Source organism: Nannospalax galili, unplaced genomic scaffold (genome assembly GCF_000622305.1).
Source record: "Nannospalax galili isolate Female #2095 unplaced genomic scaffold, S.galili_v1.0 scaffold1626, whole genome shotgun sequence".
Lineage (NCBI taxonomy): Eukaryota > Metazoa > Chordata > Mammalia > Rodentia > Spalacidae > Nannospalax > Nannospalax galili.
In genome coordinates this window covers 298,393-321,274 of record NW_008354162.1, presented here as the reverse complement: position 1 = coordinate 321,274, position 22,882 = coordinate 298,393, and the positions used below count along the sequence as shown (strand labels likewise).

General features: G+C 48.6%; 2 protein-coding genes across 2 annotated transcripts in view; one reads left to right on the top strand and one right to left on the bottom strand.

Moving 5' to 3' along the window:
- The window catches only part of Pygb (glycogen phosphorylase B), a 52,094-nt gene extending 39,320 nt beyond the window's left edge, over positions 1–12,774 (top strand). Inside the window, exons 15-20 of the mRNA XM_008851180.2 lie at positions 4,089–4,147; positions 6,608–6,749; positions 8,578–8,785; positions 8,895–9,029; positions 10,355–10,421; positions 11,096–12,774. Coding sequence (XP_008849402.1) covers positions 4,089–4,147; positions 6,608–6,749; positions 8,578–8,785; positions 8,895–9,029; positions 10,355–10,421; positions 11,096–11,248 — 764 coding nt within the window. The 3' untranslated portion in view covers positions 11,249–12,774. The remainder of the gene's footprint in view (positions 1–4,088; positions 4,148–6,607; positions 6,750–8,577; positions 8,786–8,894; positions 9,030–10,354; positions 10,422–11,095) is intronic.
- A 1,631-nt stretch (positions 12,775–14,405) lies between these two features.
- The window catches only part of Abhd12 (abhydrolase domain containing 12), a 99,755-nt gene continuing 91,278 nt past the window's right edge, over positions 14,406–22,882 (bottom strand). Inside the window, exons 7-13 of the mRNA XM_008851176.2 lie at positions 22,079–22,208; positions 21,009–21,046; positions 20,594–20,673; positions 19,752–19,834; positions 17,181–17,259; positions 16,430–16,557; positions 14,406–15,058 (exon numbers count right to left, since the gene is read on the bottom strand). Of these exons, the coding sequence (XP_008849398.1) occupies positions 15,019–15,058; positions 16,430–16,557; positions 17,181–17,259; positions 19,752–19,834; positions 20,594–20,673; positions 21,009–21,046; positions 22,079–22,208 (578 nt within the window). The 3' untranslated portion in view covers positions 14,406–15,018. The remainder of the gene's footprint in view (positions 15,059–16,429; positions 16,558–17,180; positions 17,260–19,751; positions 19,835–20,593; positions 20,674–21,008; positions 21,047–22,078; positions 22,209–22,882) is intronic.

The following is a 22,882-nucleotide window of genomic DNA, read 5'->3' as shown; positions in this document are numbered from 1 at the left end:
AAGAATAGCAAGCGAGGTGTGGTGCTGCAGGCCTGTAACCCCAGCACTGCATACAGTGAAACCTGTTCCAAGGGAAAAGTAAAAGTTGGTGAGATGGCCCAGCAGGTAAAGGTGCTTACCGCCAAGCCTGACAACCTGCGTTTGATCCCTGGAAACCACATGGAAAGAGAACTGACTCCTAAAAATTGTCCTCTGACCTCCACATGTGCACCATGGTACATACACACACACACACACACACACACACACACACACACACACACTCACACACGTACATGCACTAAAATATGACAAACCAATTTTTAAAAAATATTTTTTAAAAATTATTTAATATGTATGACTGTATTGCTTGCATGTACATAAGTGCACCTGTGTCATGCAATGCCAGCAGAGGTCAGAAGAGGGTGTGGGCCCCTTGGAACTGGAGTTAGGACAGTTGCTAGCCACCATGTGGGTGCTAGGAATCGAACCTGGGTCCTCTGCAAGAGCAGCCAGTGCTCTTAATCACTGAGCCATCTCTCCAGCCCCATAAGCCATTTTTTTAAAAGGATAATAAATGCAGTATAAATTACTTCTGAGCACTAATTATGAAAGCAAACATGAATCAAAAGTCCCTTAAAAGTAAATGTCTCATGCCAGGCGTGGTGGCAGGCGGATCTCTGTGAGTTCAAGGCCAGCCTAGTCTACATAGTGAGTTCCAGGACAGCTGGGGCTACAGGGAAACCCTGTCTCAAAAAGACCAAAAAAAATAAATAAATAAAAAATAAATGTCTCTCAAAGATATAGAACTGTCAAGAACACCAGGTCTTCTGTTCCCAGTAAACCTGCCTCCACCAGCTGGCAGAATCTTCTGGGCCCTTGAGAGTCACATGCACAGTAGGACAGATGTTGGAAGCCATGCTCCTGAGGGTCCACCCCATGTGGTGGCCCAGGGAGGTACCCCGTGAGGCCCATTACTTCCGAGCCACACAGTCGTTCATAGGAACCCTGGTCTCTTGTTTCCTTTGCATTTTTTTTTTTCTTATGCTGTTCTGATGTCTTGCATTGCCCCTGTGGTGTCCCTGAGCCCCCTGCATTGTGCTGTGTGAACAGGGTTGCTGACCACCCTGTCCTGCCTCCTGCTTGGCCGCCATCCACAGTCACTCACAACCTTTTTAGCATTTGGTTTTGTGCTTTTCATTGGCTTCTGCTTCTGCTTGGTTGTTAGTTTGAATGATGCCCTGTGATTCCCAACTGTTCAGATGAGGCAGCTGACAGGCTCGTGCTATTCCCATTCATCTTCCCTGTAGCTCCATGTGTGCACCTATGTGCATGCCTCTGTGCTGGCACGTGGGAATGTTCACATGCATGTGTATTCTTGTCTCCCTCCTCCATCATAAGAGCATGCAGCCCCTCTTAACGCTGCCCCATTGAGGCAGCGTCTGGACCTGACTTCATTTTCTCAGTTTGCTGATACACTCATTACTTCAGCACAGTCCTGCCAGCTCTGTTGGCCACATTTATCACTGGAGCACAAGGGCTGGTGGGAGCAATTTCTCCTGGGTCCTTGTAATCCAAGCAGTCTTCCATCGTGAAGGGTGTGGAACTGGCCATATCACCTTGGCTGCACCTCTTCCTCAAGCACCTTTTGGCCCCTGTCCGCCATCTCTCGGGTAGGAATTGTCCTGTAGATGGTTGCCACTCTCTGGTTTTCTTGATTTCATAAGTGGCCTTTTCTCTGTTGTATCTTGGTGTTGACCCTGTGGGCGCTTCTCCCTGGTGCTCAGGGAGCACCTGTATCATTCCAAGTTGTCTTGGAATAAATTAAGGACATTTGTTTGGTCCAGTTCTTTCAGTTTTCTGGACTTCAGGCAGGTAGTGCAGGTCATCTTACCCATTTCTTGTGGTTGGCTTCTTTCAGAACTTTCTCAGCCTCCCTGTCCTGTTCTAAGGTGTGGGTTTTCCTGTCTCCTCTTCCTACCATGCTTGCTTCCTGTGCTATACCAGCTCCTGTCTGCATGGCCCCTCTCCCCAAGGTCTTGCATTTGACTGTATCTTTCTAAGGTGAAGACAGTCAAAGGTTTGTGCTTCACACAGGAGGTGGGTTCCTCCATTGGTAGTTTGCAGTGAAGCCATTGTGAATCGACCTTGCTGTTTGTTTTGGGGTGAGTTGTAGGCCCAGGACTAAGAGGATCCTCTGCCAGGGCAGCTCCCAGGCCTGCATCTTCTGGGTCAGAGCAATACTTCCTCAGCACATGGACCCTCCTTGTGATCCCATACCTGTTTTTTCTGAGTATCACCTTGTTTGGTGCCTCCCAGGGATTCTAGGCCCACCTTCCAGTAGTCTTCTTGTGAGAAGTCCAGCTGAGGTCTGATCATTCTGAGCATGTGCCCATTGGATTCCTGAGACTCTGTGATCTGCCACCATCCCTTATCTCTGGTAGGAGCTGCTGAGTGATCTGGGTTTGCCTGCCTTCCACCTGTAGTTTTAGTAAAGATGTCATTTCTCGCTGTGTTGTTGCCCAGACTCAGCCTTAACTTCTGAGCTAAAAAAAAAATCTTCCTGTCTCATCTTTGAAATAGTTGGCCTACAGGAGTATGCTACCACGCCAAGCCTCCGTTATGTTTTTAGTTTTTACTTTTCTTCCTGTTATTCTGCCTGATTTCCAGAAGTAGAAAGTTCAGAAATAAGATAGCCATTTCCCATAGAACCTGAAGCCACAAGTCAAAGATAACCTCAACTCCTTAGCCCTGGCTGCTGAATGGCTGTTCAGGGCTGCCTGCTGTCCCTTTTGTGGACACTATTGCCCCAAACTGAAATATGGATGGATGGCCATGAGCTGGCCATTGTGGTTCAAGTCTATGCATGAAAATTGCAGGAGGGGTCTTCTCAGCTCTCCATCTCTGTGACAGAATACCTGAGGGAATCAATTTTTAGGAGGAAGAAAGGTTTGTTTGGCACATAGTTTCAAAGGTTTGAGGCTATGATCACTTGGCCCAGTTGTTCTCCATGTGGCACAGAATTTCACAGTGGGAATGCATGAAAGAGGCCTGCTTGCTTCATGACAGCCAGGAAGCAAACAGAGAGATAGGAAGAAAACTCTCCCAATATCCCCTTCAAGGGCATGCCTCTTATCATCTAACTTCCTCCCACTAGGCTTTACCATCCCCTCATGGCAACACCTGCTGGTGGCCAAGCCTACACTTTTGGGAGACATTTCCAAATAATAGCAAATTCATGCCATACACAGGTAGTAGAAAGTTTCACTTTTCACCCTCTAAGGGGTGATGGTGCCAGACCGCAATAGTGAGGTTTACTCTTTCTTTCTCGGTGTCATCAAAACAGTATATTTGGACATGTTTTAAGGCTCAGCAAGATGGCTCAGCATTTCTGAGCTCGATCCCCAGGTCCCATGGTGGAAGGCAAGAACACACCTCAGCATACATGCACCCACACTCACATTCATCACATACACACAATAATAATAATAAATAAAAGTTAAAAAATTAAAACATGTTTTTAAAACAGAGCTCTGCCAGGTGTGGTGGCAACACACCTTTCTTTAATCCCAGCACTCAGAAGGTAGAGGTAGGAGGATCTCTATGAGCTCAAGGCCACCCTGGTCTATCTGATCTGTTCTAGGTCAGCTGGGACTATAGGGAAAGCCTGTCTCAAAAAGCGAAACAAAAAAGCCTCCCAACCCCCAAACAACAACAACAACAAAACGCGGCGCTCCTCACATATCAGGGCCTTGACTCCCGTGACCACAGGCAAACAGCTCCTGGATGGCAATTTTAGAACTGTGTGGGTGGTTTTTCCAAAGCCTATAGGAAGAATTTCAGCTCAGGATACTGCATGGTTTGTCATCAGTGGTCTTGGCTGGGTTTTTCCACCAGCCAGGGGTGCAAGTGCAGGCCCAGGGGAGGCCTTGTTCCTCAGGGTGCCAGGTTCCTGCAGAGGTATTGTGGCCATGACTGTGCTGCCACCACCTACCTGTGTCTCTCAGGCCAAAGTGCACAGCTTGCTGAGTCTGCCTGTTGCTGGGTTACCATGTCGATCCAGGAAGGGATAGTCTGGTTTAAAGTTGCCTCTTCTGTTTTTCCTCCAGGAATAAAGAAGGATCCGGCCAAGACCTTTGTGCCCAGGACTGTTATGATTGGGGGCAAGGTGATGTGACTTCTTCTTCCCTCCTTTTGTTGATGCTGGGCCTAGGATGTACATGCTCCCTGACTTGTCCTTGGGTATCCTGCCTACTCAGAAAGCAAGTGCCAGTACACACATGCCAGCACTACCTGGCCCTTAGGGAAAAGGGGCGAGGGAGCCTTTCATACAGTTAATAGAACATGAAGGAAGTGGATGCTGCCTGGCTCATAGAAGTTGAGGAATTCCCAGCCTGTGCCACATACTGTTGCATACTAGGCATGCTTGTCCCTTGTACTCAACTGGTGCTCTGGTCTGTGTCAGAGGGTATGAGCTCGTGGGCGTCCAACTTCTTTTTGAGGGGCTGCTCTGGGACAGCCTCCCAGGGCCATCTGCAGATGGCATTCCTGCAGGTAGCATGGCTGGAGCGAGGCAGACACAGGCATCTGTCCTAGGCTTCGAGCCTATCCTTTCCTCTGACTTTAGGGCCTGCAGAGGAGGTTGCAGGGAGGAGTACCTCCTCAGGCACAGTGCCCACTTGCCTCCCTTATTCGGTCTCTGTCAGCCTCCATTACCTAGTATTTTGGAAGCAAAATTTGAACTTCATATTATTTTATTAGTATTTTAGTATATAAAGTCCAAAGCAATATAGACTTTAAAATTTATGTATTTTTATTTTTTTATTTTATGTGTATGAGTGTTACGCTTGCATGTATGTAAGTGTACCTGTGTCATGCAACTCCCATGAAAGCAAGAAGAGGGTGTTGGATCCTCTGAATCTGTAGTTGTAGGCAGTTTTTAACTACCGTGTGGATGCAAGGGATTGAACCCAGGTCTTCTTTGAGAGCAGCCAGTGCTCTTAACTACTGAGCCATCTCTCCAGCCCCCAGCAATATGTACTTTAAAAAATTTTTTTTAGATTGTTACTATGAGAAATTTTAAACCTAGAGAAAAGTAGGACAGATTGAAAATTGTCCTGTTGGACCTTTTCAGAGTAGATTCCAGAATTATGGTGCTTTAATACTGCACTGTTCATCTTCACAAAAACTTTTTTCTAAAACCATGAAATACTTTAGATTCTCAATAACACTGTGATAGACACATCCATCATACAAGGCAAAGATTCTTCTATACCAGTGAAAACCCACCCACTCAGGTACCACTACCCACTTGCCTTACTAAAGTTTTAAGTGTTTCTCTTGAGTTGGGGGTGGTTTCTCATTATGTTCCCCAAACTGTCTTCAAAACCTTCAACTTCAGCTCTGGAGTAGCTCAGACTAGAGGGTTATGCTACCATGCCCACTTAAAAGTTACATTTTTTTTTTTTCTGTGTTATGGATGTAACCCAGGGCTTTGCACGTTAGACAGGCATTCTACCAACTGAGCCACATACTCAGCCCTACAGATATTTTTAACTGAGTCAGGACCCTTAGGTAGGCCCTTGCATAGAGATTGGTCGATGTATCTCTAAATTCTCTTAGTCAGTAGGTTTCTCCTATGTCTTTTGTCATTAAAATTTTTTTCCAATATATTTGTTACAGAAACTGGATTGTTCTTAGGCTGGCCTTTTCTGGATGTATCCCTTGGTTATATTCCTGTATATTCCTTAGTTTTCTCTATTTCCTGTATATTAAGTTCTATAAGTCTTTGTTTCTTTTATCTTGTAATTGCTAAAACACTGACTGGAATCAGAAAAATCAAATTCAAGGCTGTCAAATCCTACGAATTAGGCGACCTCATGAGGAGTACTTGGTAGGAGCCAAGATAAGCAGGCAGAATGTCCACCTCCCCTCGGACTGAACCTCATTGCCGCCAGGAGACCTTGTGCACCTGTCCCCATAGCAGAAGGTCACGGCAATGAGAGAGACCGGTGGGGGGAGGGGGGCCTCAGGCAGCGGTGAGTACAATGAGGAAAAAAACACCCAGGAGGCTGTGTCAGTGGACAGCTCGTTTATTATGGCGGAAGCAGAGGTTTATATGGGAAAGCTTTGCAGACAAAGAGGTAGGGGTTGGGTTTTCCGGCAGGCTGGCAGGTAGGGGGAGGGAGGGAGCTACTAAGGCTACAGGGTCTTTGTCCTGTCCTCCATAATCTACAAGGGACCCACCCGGTTAGGATTAAAGGATTAGAGGCTTAATGGTTTTGCTTGGGGGTTGTTGGGTAAGAGACAGTGTCCCTAGAATGGAACAGACCAGCTTCCTGCCACCCTCACTAGGAGGTATCCAGCCTGGTGGCCATGCTCTACATTCCAGGCACTCTTGACTTATTTCAACAGCAGAGCTAGGTCCTTCCTCCAGCACTAGCACTGCAGGTGTGACCTCCCTGGTCTACAGTCTACTGACCAGTACAGTGCCAGGCCTCCATGGCTCATAGGACCCTGTGTTACAGCCCAGGGACCCGTATTGTTAGCAGATATTCCATGGTCCCTTCTTGGAACCTGAGCAGGGGGTTTAAACTAAAATCCTTAACCCTCACCTCTCCTTTTCCAGGCAGCTCCTGGTTACCACATGGCCAAGATGATCATCAAGCTGGTCACATCCATCGGAGATGTTGTTAATCATGATCCAGTTGTGGGTGACAGACTCAAAGTGGTCTTCCTGGAGAACTACCGCGTATCCTTAGCTGAAAAAGGTAGCCCTGGATGCCCAGACCACTTTCTGCCTGGGGCTGGTGGGGGTTGGCAACTCTGGCCAGGGCTGTCCTCACACTGGTCAGCTTTGCTCTGCCCTGTGCCTTCCAGGGTCAGGCTGCAGCCTGGCAGTGAAAGCCTTGGGAACACTGTGCATTCTGAGTGTGCCTGAGAAGAACCTTTGCTCCTCACAGGCAGAATTGTTGTCATCCTTGATCTGCAGACCTGCCTGGGTCTTGTTCTTCCCCTCCTTCCTCTCTGCCTCCACTGTGCCTACTACTCTTAGGTCTCAACAGGATGTGACTCTCCTGAACTCCCACTCCTGCCCCTCCTCCCTCCCTGCCCACCTCCCCTCTTCTTACTGCTTCTCCCCTCTCCCCCCACCCCCCTCCTGCTGTCCCTCCGCTCTGCTCTCACTGCCTCTTCCTTCCCCATGCTCTGCTCACCGGTCACATGCCAGCACCGCTGTCATTCCTTTCTGAGGGCAGCTCCTACCTGGTGTGCAGTTTGGTTTAGGACTTTTCTACTTGGGTTGGTCATGGGGACCTCCCCCAGGAGGTGAGCGTTCAGATTGACCTAAATTGGACTTTTCTTGGTGGGAAACATATTTCCTTAGCTAGACAGATGGTAGGGAGTCTGAGCCTGGGCTTCCCTGTTTCCTTCCTGTCACTGAGGTCAGGCTGCATAGTGCTGCTTACCAGGCTGTGGTAGTAAGCTCTGCACGCTTGCTTGCTCACTTCCCTGTGGTCCAGTGGCAGCTGTTGTGCCCAGTGTTGCTCCTACCTCTGTTGGATGCACTTGGTGTGCTTGGTCCCTGGGTGGGTTTAGGAACTGGGCTTTGTCCAGGTGTTGGCTGGGAACTTTGGAACTTTTTGCCAAAGCATCTTACGTCCTTTCTGCTGCCTGGAACTCTTCTCACCTTTAATTTGGGGTGTGGCTCCTGTTAGTCTGTAGAACTGCCCACAGGGTACCAGTCTGGGCCTCAGGCAGGGTTTGCCCTTCATTTTCTCTCTGGCCAGGTATCACACAGCTTCTGTCAGCTGGACTGTGAGTCCTGAGGCTGTGGATGTCTTTAGGTCTCTTCATTCTGACTAGGCTTTCCTCCCTCAGAGGAGGGGCTAGGCTCGGTTGCTGGCTGAATTGAGGGGTTGCTACCGGGGCTGGGGAGGTAGCATCAGCAGCTCTGGCATTAGCTGCAGATGCTGAGACGAGATGATGAGCCAGGGCATGACCTGGGCAATAGCCCTTCCTCAGGAACATGCCACTTCCAGCCTGCTCCCTCGTAAGCACAAGGAGCCCAAGTGAGGGGGGTTGAACCTGCTGTCTGCTTGTGCCCCCGTGGACATGCATTATTTGCTCCCATGCCATGAACCCGTTTGTACTCAGCCTTCCCAGTCTCCTGGTTCTGAAGGGTTTAAGTTGTTCTTGGGCTGATCACATGTAGGATAATTGAATAAGATACGGTGTCAAGGGGAGGAAGGATCCACATTGCCAGTGAGCCAGGACCTAGATCCCCCAACTGGATTTGACTGGCCTAGTTCCTGGAAAATCCAAGAACAGAAATCCTGTGCCACCGTGCTGATACTCGAGGATCTCCATCTTAGACCCTCTGCCTAAGCTTACCTGGTCTAGAGGAGGAGCACTACCTTGGCATCAGGAAGGAGATAGCCGTTATAGCCATTTGACCTCAGTCTCCATGGGTCAGGATGGTGGTCCCTGTCCTGGGATCACCCTCCATGGTGATAAGCTGCCTCCTGGGCTGAAGGGAGAGGGTATGGTATGGATAAATTAAACAGGGCCTCAGGCTGAACTGCTTCCCTCCTCCTATAGTGATCCCAGCTGCTGACCTGTCACAGCAGATCTCCACTGCGGGCACTGAAGCCTCAGGCACTGGCAACATGAAGTTCATGCTCAATGGGGCACTCACCATCGGCACCATGGATGGCGCCAATGTGGAGATGGCGGAGGAAGCGGGGGTGGAGAACCTCTTCATCTTCGGCATGCGAGTGGAGGACGTTGAGGCTCTAGACCAGAAAGGGTGTGTGTCACCTCCTTGGTTGTTGGTGTGTGGCAGCTCTGGGGAGGAGGCTATAGGGTGGCTGCTTGCCTGGGGGGTGCCAGATGCTAAATAAACTTATCTCCCCCAGGTACAATGCCAGAGAGTTCTACGAGCGTATGCCTGAGCTGAAGCAGGCTATGGACCAGATCAACAGTGGCTTCTTTTCTCCCAAAGACCCAGACTGCTTCAAGGATGTGGTTAATATGCTGATGTACCATGACAGGTGGGACAAACCCCCCTCTTGCTTTGCCTTCCCAGTTGGCTGCTCAGTCCTTATTGTTGGGACAGTTCGCTTCTCCTGCGGGCTGAAAACTCCATGTAGAGAGGAGGGTGAGACCTGTGCTTTCATGATGTCTTCTCTCTACCTCGGCCCAGGAGACCTTATCCCAGCCTGAGTCACAGTCAATAAGGGCAGAGATAGATCTTCAGTGACCTTTGGTGATGCTTTGAGAGCCCTGGACAGTGGGAGAAGGCCAGCAGCACCACCCAGACCCCAAACTTCAGGGATAGCTATGGGAGCAGGGGAAAGATCATGTCTTAGGTTGTTGTTAACCAGTAGAGAGTTCTCAGGCAAGAAAGGCTAGAATTGGCAGAGTGGTGGTGGGTGGGTATGAATCTGTGACGTGTCAGCTCACAAAGACATGACATGGTTAGAGTGGCATTAGCTGCTGGGCATGGTGGTGCACACCTTTAATCTCTACTGGGGAGGCAAAAACAGGTGATTTCAAGGCAGTCTGGTCTACATATCGAATCCAGGCCAGCCAGGACTACATAGTGAGACCTTGTCTCAAACAAAGGAATTAGCTTGCCACAGGGCAGACTTACAATGTAGTCATTATTTTATTGCGGTATCATCAACACATAGGTTATAACTGACCTAGTTATATGACAAGTCTGCAGAGACATAGATGCCTGTCAAAGTTGAATATGCTGAACACTGAGCATTAACCTCTCCTCCACTTTCAGTTGCCTCTGGGTTAATTTTGTCTTTGTTCTTTGAAGACTGTGCCACCCACTGGCTTCAGACAGACCAGATCATGGCTCCACCCATGTATGTGCCTGGCATGGAGTGGGACCCTGTTGAAGCCTATGATGATGGAGGGACTTTTAGTGAATTATGTTTCTGATTCAGTAGTAGAATAAATTGCACTTCCGTAGTACCGTTTCTGGAACTGCAGATAACCTTCCTCTGTGTCACCAGTTTTCCCACTTGGGAAGAGATGCTAATGGGGTCATCCAGAGCCCCTTGGTTGTGCAGATGAAATGGGCTCGCTGCTTTGGGTCTGCAGTTGCCTCTGGGCATATGTAGCTCTAACTGTCCTTCATCTGTAAATTGCTTTGGAAATGACCATTTCCTAAACCGTCTTCCCCATAACAACATAAGCATCACTCACAGAGAAGTTTCCCATCTTGGCCCCAGCAGAGCTGGGAAGATAGGAGTATGGCCAAGGCCAATCCTGAACTGAATTGTTCTCTGGCTGCTCAAGGCAGGGCTCCTTGCCTGCTGCCACCTGCCGCCTTCACTCAGCCTCCTACCCACTGTTTCAGGTTCAAGGTATTTGCAGACTATGAAGCCTACATGCAGTGCCAGGCCCAGGTAGACCAGCTGTATCGGGTAAGGCTTATGGACCCCCAAGACTGATGGGGAGTGGCTGGATGGGTCTGTGTGGACTTTCTGAGTTATAGCATTTCCTATCCGATGACTGAGAACAGAGGGATGTGGGTTTCTGATCTGTCACCAGTAGGCCTGGTCAGCCTCTAGGTCAATAACCTTATCATGTCCTGTCTTAGGAGAATAGCTCCTGATAGCTGAGAACAGGAACGGGGGGCTTGGAAAACAGCATCCGGTGGGGCTGGGCCCAGGAGTCAGGTCCCTCCCATGAGACCCCTCTGTTGCCACCAGCGGTCTGGGGACAGTTGCAAAGCTCTGGAGGAAGATGTCATGGGGCTTAAAGTCTGCAGGAGAATGCTTGGCCTTTTGTGAGCAAGTGGCAGTCACTTGCCTGGTTGTGCTCCTGCTGTAGTGTTGTAGGCTGTGCCCTAGAGCTTTTTGAGGGCAGGACATTGACTGTGTCTGAGGCTCCTTGACCCTTACATTTAGAATCACTCTTGTGGTTGGTGAGGATTCCTTTTTATCTGAGTAATCTGTTGCAATCTCTTCTTCCACCAGGCTGCCCCAAGGCTCAGAGCTCATCTGGCACCAATCCTTATGTTCTGAAAGCTCAGGCTCTCAGGAACCCTTAGCTCTGGCAAAGGCTAATCATAATCAGTCTCTTCTTTCCCCCACAGAACCCCAAGGAGTGGACCAAGAAGGTGATTCGGAACATTGCTGGCTCTGGCAAGTTCTCCAGTGACCGGACCATCACTGAGTATGCACGAGACATCTGGGGTGTGGAGCCCTCTGACCTGCAGATTCCACCCCCCAACATCCCCAGAGACTAGTTGCCCTATATAGTGAGGCCAGTGGCTTGTTGGCTGACTCTGTGCCCATGCTAGTCTTTTTTTTTTTTCTTTTTTTAAAAAAAATTTTTTTTTGGCCTTTTTGAGACAGGGTCTCCTTGTAGCCACAAGTTGTGGCCTGTAACCCACTATGGAACCAGGGCTAGCCTTGATTTCACAGAGATCTGCCCACCTCTGCCTCCCAAGTGGAGGGATTAAAGGCATGTGCCACCATGGCTGCTGGTCCATGCTTTTGTCAGTGCTGTGCTTCCAAGAGGGGCATTGGGAATGGATCTAGACAAGGAAGCAGCTTAGGAGTGTGTGACATCCTGATTTCTTGAAAAAGAAGGCAGAGTTCATAGACGGTCATCACCAGTCACAGCTTCAGCCTACCAGTCCCACAGAGGTGGGGAGGGGTGGAGCTGGGCCTCCAAAACAATGCACAAGTCTGTGAGCTTAATCTAGTTTCGAGCCTTTAGATTTGAGGTCTTAGTAGGGATCTGTGGTGAAGCCCAGGTTCCTATATGTTTCACTAGCACCTGGGTCACCATATGTAGAGCAAGGCCAAGCCCAGTGTGGCCTCCTTGGTCCTGCTCAGAAGAATCAGGCTTTTTCCTCAGAGCTCTCTATCCTGGGCTCTGTACTAGCTGTATGGGTCAAGAACCAGATAGGCCTTGCCTATGTAGCCATCCCAGGAGCCATGTGGGTGTTGGGACCCAGGACCACTAGGGAGGAGCATTGGAGAGGGACTTGTGCACAAAATCTAAGACTTCAGTTAAGGACAAGGTTATTTGATAGAGGGTTAGCTTAGTTTTGCTTTTTCAGAAGGGAAAATAACTTCATGAGGAATTGGAAACTAGCTTAAGCCTTTTTTAGCAAGCAAACAATGTTCTAGGTCAGTTTGTACCTACAGTCAGCTATGCTAGGGATGTATCTGCCTGGCTGGAGGTGAGTCAGCCACTGTCCTGCACTGGGGCCTTAGGCAGTGGATCTGAGCCCTCCTAACACTTCTGTCCATGTCCTCTACACAAAGCCAGGCACCATTCTGCCTCTTTCCACCAGTCTGATCCGGAAAAAGGGCCCCTGGGCCAGAGGAGTCCAGTTTCCACTTTGCTGTAGCAGCCTGATGAGGAAGAGGGTGAGCCCCCAGCCCCTCAGTGTGCCTCCCTGAGGCTGAGACTTCATGGCAGAACCTACTTAAGTGCTGCCCAAAGGAGAGTGTGGTGTCAAAGAAACTGCGTTCCAGAGGTTTCTACTGTCTTGCATTACTGTACCTGGGTAGGAGGGAGGGGATGGGAGCTCCCTCTTTCTGCAGTGTCTACCAGGGATCTGCTTTCAGTACTCCATTCACCAGAGCCACTGTGGTAGTTTGTGGGGTGGGCAGGCTGTAGGGTTCGCCATCTGCTGCCGTGTGGTCCTGTGCATGAAGCTGCAGTCCCTGAAGCTGTAATATGTGACCACTGCCATACCACTTGCTGTTACTGCCTGTGTGAGAAGCTGATTAAACTTCTATACCCATGGTTGGCCAATATGGTATCTGTGTTTCTGTAAAAACATACAGTGATGGCATGCAGGAGGATGCAAGCCTGGGGTGGGCAACACATGGGGATGGGCTACAATGGGCCCTCTGTAAGCAAGCCTGTTCTTAAGTATAGTCTGTTGCACAGGATCAAAGAAAGGTAGCTTTCATCCCTTGGGTGGGGCCTTAGTGATAGCCCAAAGGACTTGGGAACTGTGGGATGATAGGGATGTGCTAGGGCTCCTAGGACACATAACTACCATGGTGATAACGCAGTGTTTACTCAGAACACTCCCTATCATCACAGGGCTGGTTTTTTTTTTTCTTCCCCACGGCCTAATCCTGGGTACAGTTTGATCTAGTAGCCTGTCAAAGGGTCTAAAACCCAGTTTAAGCTTGGTTGTACCAAGTGTGGGTATCCTGGTATAAGTTAACTGACATGTGACAGTTTAGGGCTCCATCTTCAATTGTCTGCCCATGGGACACTTATAAAAATCACCAACAGCCTTATATCCCATCACATTCCCTACTCCCTAAGGATCCAAGATTGCTTGCATAGACCAAAAGAGAATTCCATGATTAAGACTGGCCCTGGTGTTGCTCACATGCCGAGAGCCTCATGCATGACTGATGGAAGACTCAACCTGGCTCTGTACTTCAGACGCACTGCCTCATAAGAGGTATGCACAACTACGTTCAGTGACTTGGGCTGCTGGCACAGACTAAGTTACACGAAGCTAAGAGGCAGCTGTGGCTGCCTGGTGGCCAGGCCCAGTTGAAGCCAATGCTCTGGGACTGCTGATGGGTAGCCCAAGACTAATACTCCCTAGTTAGAGGTGAAGGAGGTCAGTGCTCTTGTCACAGGTTGACCTCAGTAGGTTCCATCCTAGTTCATAGCCTGGTGTAGAAAGGTTTGTTTCCCATGTCTGAGAATCATTTGGGGTGCTCTAAAGTGCTTTAGAATGGGTCCTCCAGCTAGTTTATTGCTGTTAGTGATGGAACTTCTGATCTTGGAGGAACGGACAGGCAGCTGGCCAAGACTTCCCAGCCCTGGTACCTTGCAAAGAGAAGTTCTGCAGCTCACAGGGGGAGAAAGGCCACCATCAAGAGAAGCCAAGTTCTCGATGGATGTACACCCTCCCATCTACAGAATGCAGGAAGTGCAGATACATGTACTCCGACTGCAGGGACAGGACAGCAGCCCCTGTGGGCTGCTTCTCATGCCAGTTCTCACTAAGCCATGTGCTCTGACCCTTCTCAACTCCGTTGGGGTCTGTAATGTGCATACCTTCAGGGAGAGAGCACTGGTTTGACAAGAAGTCAAGCAACACACTATTAGCTTGAGACACCTGATGAATGTGTCTGGCACGTTTCCAAGTCCTGATCATGCAGCTGATGTCCTCTGGAGGAACAGTGGCAGTGTTGGGGCAACGAAACCCAATGCTCATGCAGTGTGGTGGTATAGTCTCACGTCCAGGCCTGCATCTTAGAAAAAGGCCACCTTTCAGATCTGGACAAGCTGCCTCCAACCAGAGCAGACCCTGGTGCTTGTAAGTTAGGAGCAGCCCTTGTACTTTCTGTGGAGATCTAGTCTGTGGCAATGGTCAGGACCAGAACTGTGAGGGAAAAAGGCAACTGGCCTGACAGCAGAAGAGGCAACAGTGACCTGCTCTGTAGCGAAAGCAACAAGCAGACCACCACCACAATTTTATTCTTAAATAAATGCTCAGTCTTTGACCAGGTTAGGTGACAGCTGGGCAGAATGGGAGGAAGTGCAGCTCTAGGTGCCCCTTGCTATGGGTAAGCAGATGCCAGGGAGGCAGGGACAGCTGAGGAAGGCAAGCAGGTACACAGGCCAAAGGGGGCAAATCCAACGGCTTGGAGTCCATTCTGTATGTGCCAGAAAGGGCACAAAGTTCCCTACCAGGTGATCCTGTGCTCCTGGGCCCTTCTAAGATTCCCCACTCCCAGTGCAGGAAATACAGGATCCACCTGTTGTCAGGAAGTCTTCCCGACAAGAACTCAGCGAAAGTGGCCACCAGAGGGACCGGGGACCAACATGCCTGCCACCTGTGTTTTCCTCGCAGATCCACATCTGCAGAGCCTCTGCCCACTGTGTCTGAGTCCTCTTTCCAGGTACATACTGGGCTCCTGAGCACCATAGGTGGTGGGCACCCTGGCTCCTGGGTGCCAGGCTCCTGGCCAGGGGAGAAGGGGAAGAGGATGGGTCTTCATGCTCCTTCGTGGATCAGTCTCAGTGCTGATGTTCAGGTTCCAACTTCCCTAGGAATTCCCTAGACCAAAGGAGGCCAAGCATTAGCCAAACCACTGTGCTCTGACTAAAGATCTGAATCCCCACAGTTCTCACAGGGGTGTCTGAGGTGATAGAGGCAGTGAAGAACCTGGGGAAAACCAGGCACAAGAAAACCGCCTAGTGAGGCCGAGTACCCACAGCTCCTGGGCCAAATCGCCAAATCTCAATGTGGAGGAAGAGAGACAAAGTTGGGCTTTGGGTCTTTATTTCTGCCATATTCTTTTTTTTTTTTTTTTTTTTTTTTGAAACAGGGTCTCCCTGTAGCCCCAGGTGTCCTGGAACTCACTATGTAGACCAGGCTGGCCTTGAACTCACAGAGATCTGCCTGCTTCTGCCTCCCAAGTGCTGGGATTAAAGGCATGCGCCACCACTCCTGACCCCCATACTCTTTTTATAATGGGAAAAATTCACAATCTCAAAGCGAACTCTTTGAGCTCCCAGTCCCAAAAGGCAAGGAATCCTTTAAGGAAATGCAGCTTTGCCTCTAGACCTCTAAAAGGCAGCATGACAGAAGCTGGAGTCTGAAGTAGAACTACCCTTCTGTGGGAGATAATTTGAGGAGGCAGTTTTAGGCACAGGTAGGGAATAACTGGTATCTGACCTACTTCCAAAGCCTACTGGCAAAAAACAGCAAAAATCACCACCACTCTTAGCAGCAACAGTGGTCTCTAGGTGGCCCAGTGCTCAGGGTCCATGTGCTGCACAGCAGCCCAGGGATGGTCCCCTCCTTGGTGAACAGGGAAGTTTAGCTTTGTGATCAGGGCCACTCTGGGTGATAAATGGAGCCTGTGTCATCTGACAAGGAGACAGGTGATGGAATGGGGTAATCAGGACAGAAGCTGAGGCTAGGAGTATAGAGTAGATCATTTGAAACTTTGCTCCTTGTTATATCCCCCCAACCCCAAGACTCCACAAATACTGAGCTCTAGACCCAGGCCACGTGGGTACCTTTGGCTCTGCACTGCAGCCTATTTCCTGACCAAGGTTCTAGCTAGCATGTGGAGTCAGAAGCATGGCCTGTCTTCAAGAAACTGTCTGAGCACTTCTGTTACATATGAGGCCTCCCATGTGCTGGGAATGGTGGGTGTGCATAATGAAAGGCCCTGTTTGTATCTACATAGCTTCCTGTGAGCTTGTACGGTGAGTGTAACAGGGAGACCACCTACTCTGTCTGAGCAGAGAACAGTTCAGAAGTGAAGGGAAACAAACTCTGTAAGCCTGTCTTGAACTGCTGTGACCTTGCACCCCGCTGAGCCCCTCACAGGGCTTCAGTGGCCACTACCTGCTGCATGCCTAGATGTGAGGCATCACTGTCCAGGCAAGGCTCATAGGATAGAAGAGAATATCTCACCTCAGTATCCGTGGAAGCTCAGGGCTCTTGTAGATGTACTTATGTCTGTAGCCAAGGTCTGAATGAAATGGGATAAACTGGACTTTGAAGTCTCGGAAGCTTCGAGATGGTGCTGCAATGTTGTAGAGCTGCAGAGGGAGAGATGCTTCAGGGCCCACGGATGGAACCTGACACGAAGGCCCAGAGCCCAAGGGAGATCCGCTTCCCCTCTGATAATATATGTGGAACCTACCCACAGTGGAAATGCTCTGAGACCTGGGCCAAGTCTGTTGATGAGGCACAGCATGCACTCCTCTAAGAGGGTCATCTACCCCTTGCCATGGCCATGTCCCAGATGGTGTTCTTTACCCCACTATTTTCCCCCCACAAATCTAATCCAACTTCCTGGCAGAAAAGTCAATGCTGATTTAGCAGAAATAAAGGCATGGTTCCATGCAGTCTATTCCCCAAAGCAAGAAGACAAACGAGATGTCTTCATGTCAGCTTTGCTGACTAGGCCTGGTGCTGTCCCCTCAGTCCTCCCATGTCAGTTTGGGCTCTGATGCTTGTCTACCATAGTTTCTTGAGGACAGAACAGTGCTCTGGTCCCGAACTTAACATCACACCTCTTATGCTGCTTGGGGAGATGCCTGAGTGACCTGGGCCCACTCCATGACGTAGCATGCAGGGGCCTCTTCCCTACCCTTGCCTGATCCATACTCGGGGGCCTGTGGTATCTGATGCACCAGGGGCAAAGCCACAGAACACTCACCTTTCTGCCAAGCTGAAAGGGCACAACTGGGTCATCCTCAGCATGCAGGATGAGCAGAGGACAGGAGATGTGCTTCACACTGTAGGAGGGAGGGGCTAGATGAAAAACCAAGGAGGGGGTCACCTGCACCCCTCACACTGGGCAGGCATCCGGGCTAAGGATATGTTCACCTTGGTGCTTAACAGCCTGAATGTGGCTGGGTTTCTTTTTGCTATAGAACTAAGAGCTCATTTCTTGGTTGTTTTTTTTTTTTTTTTTTTTTTTTTAAATCGGTATATATTCCAGCTAGGTGACAGATGTCAGTCAAATCTAGAGATCATTTTGCTCCCCCACATCTGGCTCCTATGTAATTTGCAAAAACAAAATTGTTACTTTTGTCACTGAAGTTTCAAAACACTATTTATAACTGGATCATTTAAGTGGGCTAAGAAACTGCAAATGAATGCTACTATGAATCCATCGGTTAAAAGAATCAGTCCTCTATTTCATCTTTGGTGTAAATGACATTTAAGTCACTTGAGCTTTGAACCTTTACATGTACATGGGACAATAGGTTCAACAGAGTCAGACCTCTTCGGCAAATCATGTAACAGACCAGCTGACAGGACCGGACAGGGTCTGGGCTCAGCCTCTCACTTGAGCTGTCTGAATCTTGATCCCCATCAGAGCTGTGAGCTCCCTGAGGACAGCACAGTACCATTCTGGCACCTGGGGCAGGCCCTGGCTTGAGGAGATCTGGCCGCCCACATGCAGCCTCCTAGTGGCACATAACACACACTTGATTCATGGTAGAGCATGCCTTGTGTGTATGCGCATATACAGGATGCACCTGTAGGTGGAGGCCAGAGGACAACCTGGGGTAGCATCCCGTAGGTGCCAGCCACATTTTTGTGAGACAGGACTTCTCACTGACCTAGAAGTCATCAGGTAGACTAGGCTAGCCAGTGACTGGGCCGCAGGGATCTGCCTGTCTCTACCTCCCTAGCACTGGTATTACAAGCACACATTTGCATGCCTGGCTTTTTTACATGTGCTCTGAGGCTCAAAGTCATGTCCTCATGCTTGTAAGGCAAAGCATCTTACTGACTAAGCAAGTTCCCCAGCCCAGGGTAGAGCATTTCTGGTGAGTGGTTTCCTTCAACCTGAGGCTCCTGGAGAAAGCAGTGGTACAGACACTGAGCTCAGGAAGGTCCAAGAAGCACGTGAGGCTGACATGAGGGTTGGAGACTCCATTGTTCCATGGTCATGCAGCCAATATGCCAGCTTGGTGAAAAGAGTGGAGCCAAGGGAGGCTTCCTGGGGTCCACTGCTCACTTTTGTTTTTAAAGAAGAAATCTGCTTTATTCCAATCACTTTCCTTTATGATCTAAAATGGTAATGCTTAGGATAAGTAGGAATTTTTGCTTTTAATGATCACTTAAATTTTAATTTTTATTTACTGTATTTTTGTTTTTTTTATATGTATACATTTATTATTTTAATTTTATGTGTATGAGTGTATAGCCTGCATGTACGTAAGTGTACCCATGTCATATAATGCCCACAGAGGTCAGAAGAGGGCATCAGATTCCCTGGAACTGGAGTTAGGACAGTTGCTAGCTGCCATGTGGGTGCTGGGAACCAAACCCAGGTCTTCTGCAAGAACAGCCAGTGCTCTTACTGCTGAGCCATCTCTCCAACCCTCATTGCTATATTTTTACTTTTTGGTCTTTTTGATACCCCCAGCTGGCCTGGAGTCATTATGAAGACCTGGCTGGCCTCAATTCCAGAGATCTGCCTGCCTCTGCCTCCCGAGTGCTGAGACTAAAGACGTGTCACCAAGCCCAGGTGTATTTTTTAGAGCCAAAATACACACTTGAAGGAAAAGTACTTCATGTTTAAACATCTGTTTCAAAGAATACATTGCTAAATTTATTGCTATAATGCCTATTCAGGAGTTCTGGTTTCAAGACTTTGAAAAAATAATTATATGGGCAAAAATGTGATATTATAACATTGCTTTAATTCTATAGCCTTTAAAATTCTTTATTTCTAGGCTATCAAGATGTCTCAATGAGTATAGTACTTGCTGTGCAAGCCTGATGACCTGAGTTCAATTTCTGAGACCTGTGTAAAAAAGCCAGATGTGACAGTACATCTGTAAACAGCATTCATATGGTGAGATGGGAGCCAGAGGCAGAACTGTCCAGAAGCTTGTGGCTCAGCTAGCCTAGAATATGTAGCATGGCAGAAACAAGAGAACCAACCTGCCTCAACAAGGTGGAAGGAGAAAACTGACTCCTGAAAGCTGTCCTCTGACCTCCATATGCAGTGTGGCATGCATGTGCCCCTCCCCTGCACACACACACACACACACACACACACACACACACACACACACACAATTTTTTAAAGTACCCTTGTTTCCAATGCAAAGTTCTGCTTCATTTTCCCCTTTCAAAGACGTTTTCTTAGAGAACAATCCTGTCTTCTGAATTCTACGCTGTTTGGCTAATATGACCACGGGGCAGAAGTGGAGGTTCCCTGTATTTTTCTATGTTGAAAGATAACTCACTCTACCACAATACTCACTTTTCATCATTTGCAAACTTAATTCCACTGCTTGTAATGGGATCTAGGAAGAACCAGTCAAATCCAGGGAAGTATCGATATATCTGAACACAAGACAGAAAACATTTTCAGAAGTATTAAATATTAAGATAGCCACACAGAAGAAAAACAACAAGAGTTCAGGAGTTTAAATTCAGTTTAAATTTATAAGATGCTACCCTTAGCTACTCCGTCTAAGGGAATGAGAGGAATGTTCAGTGAAGGGGGCACTAGCTACCCCCAGCTTTGTCCTGGCTTTGTGGCTGGCAACAGAAGACTCACCTGCCAGACCCCACAGATCAGCCACATCAGGGGCTTCCCCTTAAAAGGTTTATATCTTTTTAATTTAAATTTTCAATTTTTTGAGAATTTCATATATGAGTACTATATTTACATTATTTCTGCCTTATCTTGTCTCTTTCTAACCCTCTCACATTCCCCTCACTCCCTTTCAGTATCTTGATCTCTTCTTCCTTATCATTATGTATATTTGTGTGTGTGTGTGTGTGTGTGTACACATATATAAATAATCTACTGAGTCCATTTAGTGGTGCTAGTATGTACATGTGCTTAGGACTGGCTACTTGGGATCGGAGAGTCAGAGGATCAGGATACCTGCTGCTAGACAGTATCTTCTAGACATGAAAGCTACACCCTTTGAAAACTCAATATGGTTGCCAAAACAAGACTTATATATTGACAACTCTAGAGAAATTGTTTTTATACTTACTATTTTTATTATCTAATTGTTCTTATTTTTATACTTTCATAGCAATTATTTTAATAATGAAATTAGATGATTTTTCATAAAACCATGTACTTGCCACTGAAAATGGATGACTCTTTGCTTCTTCACGGATATTAGTGAAAGGAGACTCCAATATAAGGGCATCTGGAGGTGTCTCTAGAAAAACAAAAACAGAAATCTGAGATAGGCAAGATGTAACAGCAAGACAAGCCCATGGAGCTGGGTGGTAGGGTTACTAGGGCAGCACAGGACACCCACAGTGAAATTCTTCCACCCAGGCACCCACTTCTATAGGCCTCCTACCACTCTCAACCCCAGTCACCAAGGGGCCCCCAATGGCCGACGGGAGGGCAGGGCAAGATCATCTCTGAGCACACCTGGGGCCCCACCCTTGATGCTCAGCTCATGCCATCACTGTGCTTAGCAAGAATGTGCAGCAGGGGTTGGACTGCTAACCCATACAATAAGGCACCCCGCCAGGGCTCCCTCACCTCGTTCACAGAGGCGCCGTACCAGATTTGTTGCCACCCTGGGAAGAAAAATTAGAGTTCAGCTGAATTATGGTCAAAATCATTTTAGATGAGACTGTGCTAATCCTGGAGAGCGCCCAGAGAAGCCGTGACCTGAAAACTTGGAGTTTCAGGGCAGGAGAGGGAAGACGCCCCAGAGGAACAAGAGCTGAACCATCAGTTGACTCTTCCTATGCTGTGACAACAGGCACTCTCCTGTCCTTAGGCATGTGTTGGTACCTCTCCAGGAATAGTCTTCCACAGGTTGCCCTATTCCTTCCCTTGGCTGGCACCCTGGTGGGTTGGCACAGGTACTGCTGAGACAGGAGAGGAGAGTACCCAGAGGCAGCAGCGCATGCTATTACAGAGATGGCCAGTATTCTTCCACAGAAGCTCCCTCTCCTCATGAGGAACAGGCATTCCTGGCCTGCAGGATGCCATCCAAGTGAGGAGAAAGGGCTGAGAAAGTTATCAGTCAATGTGCCTGAAGGATACGGTGTTAAGGAAGAAGGCAAGGACCACAGCTCCTTTAAGAAATACTCAGGACCTTGCTCAGCAGAATCCAGGCTGCTCAAAAATGGAGCATGAAGGTGTTTCCTGTCTTGGCAGATGTAGGAAAAGGGCCACAGATCACTCTTCCTGTTAGGCTAAGCATGGCAAAGTGACCAAGCTACTTCCAAACATCTCTGCATTGTACTCTTGGACTCAATGGTTTACATACACACCCCAAAGTCACACTTGACACAGCCCAGGTATCCCATCTGCACTCTCAAGATGCCTCTGGGGGAAAGGGCTCCCTGGGACACTGGCTGCCACTTCCAATGCCCATGCTGGTCCTGAGTCACTTCTGGATTGAGTAATAACTATAGGAGCTCAACTTCTCCTTAGTCCCTGATAGAGCTTTATACCCCATCCCCAACCACCACTACAGGGACAAGGAACCAGGACTACAAGGAAAGATGGTGTTACAGGGTAAGAGGCATCAAGCCGCCTTAGAGGTCACACATTAGACCTGCCTCCAACAGGGCTTCCTTGTGCTTGGGAGCTCTTACCCAGTGCCCAGTGAATGGCCCCAAATATACACAGGATTATCACCACTTCTTGCTTTGATCCAGTCAAAAACATGGAGTGCATCATACGTCATGCCTCGCTCCGATGGTGATCCTATTGAGTCACCCCAACCTGAGAGAGAGAATGCAGGAGGGGGAAGTCAAATGCAGTTTCTGAAACCAGAGGAGCCACCGGGGAAGCTGCCTACTGAGTGTCTGCAGTCCCACCTGTGTACCTCACTTCCTCTCCAGCTCTAGTGGAGTAAGAGAGGCAGGAAGGCATGGAGGTGACCTTCCCCTATCCTTGCTGACTGAAAAACCAGAGGTTCCTGGTCATTCTATATAGATGCTCTGCATATCTGACTGGTAACTACTAGAACAGAGTCAGCAAAATCACCCCCCACTCCCCCCAGCCTCAGACACATGCTCTGCCAGCATCTGCCTTACAACTGCAAGTATCCTCTAAGCCAGCTCTCCCTCCACCCTATTGACAGGCAAACACCTAGTCTTGGTAGGGCCAGGCCAGATGGAGTGCTGACAAGCCCAGCCAAGGAGAGCCCAGCCTGCCCAGGACCCACAGAAGAATAGTGCAGAGAATAAGTCATGATGCTGCAGGGAGGCAGGGGGATTTCCAGTCTTAAGGCAACTCCAATTCTCCCCGCTTGGTCTCCAGCAAAAGTCAAGTGCAACTGTCTTTCTGGTGGCTCAGCACTGAGTCATCACCACATGATCTGAACATAGCACAAGGCTCAGAAGGGCAGTTCTGCTGTGTAAGCAAACCCCGTAATTATAATGCACAAGAGGACA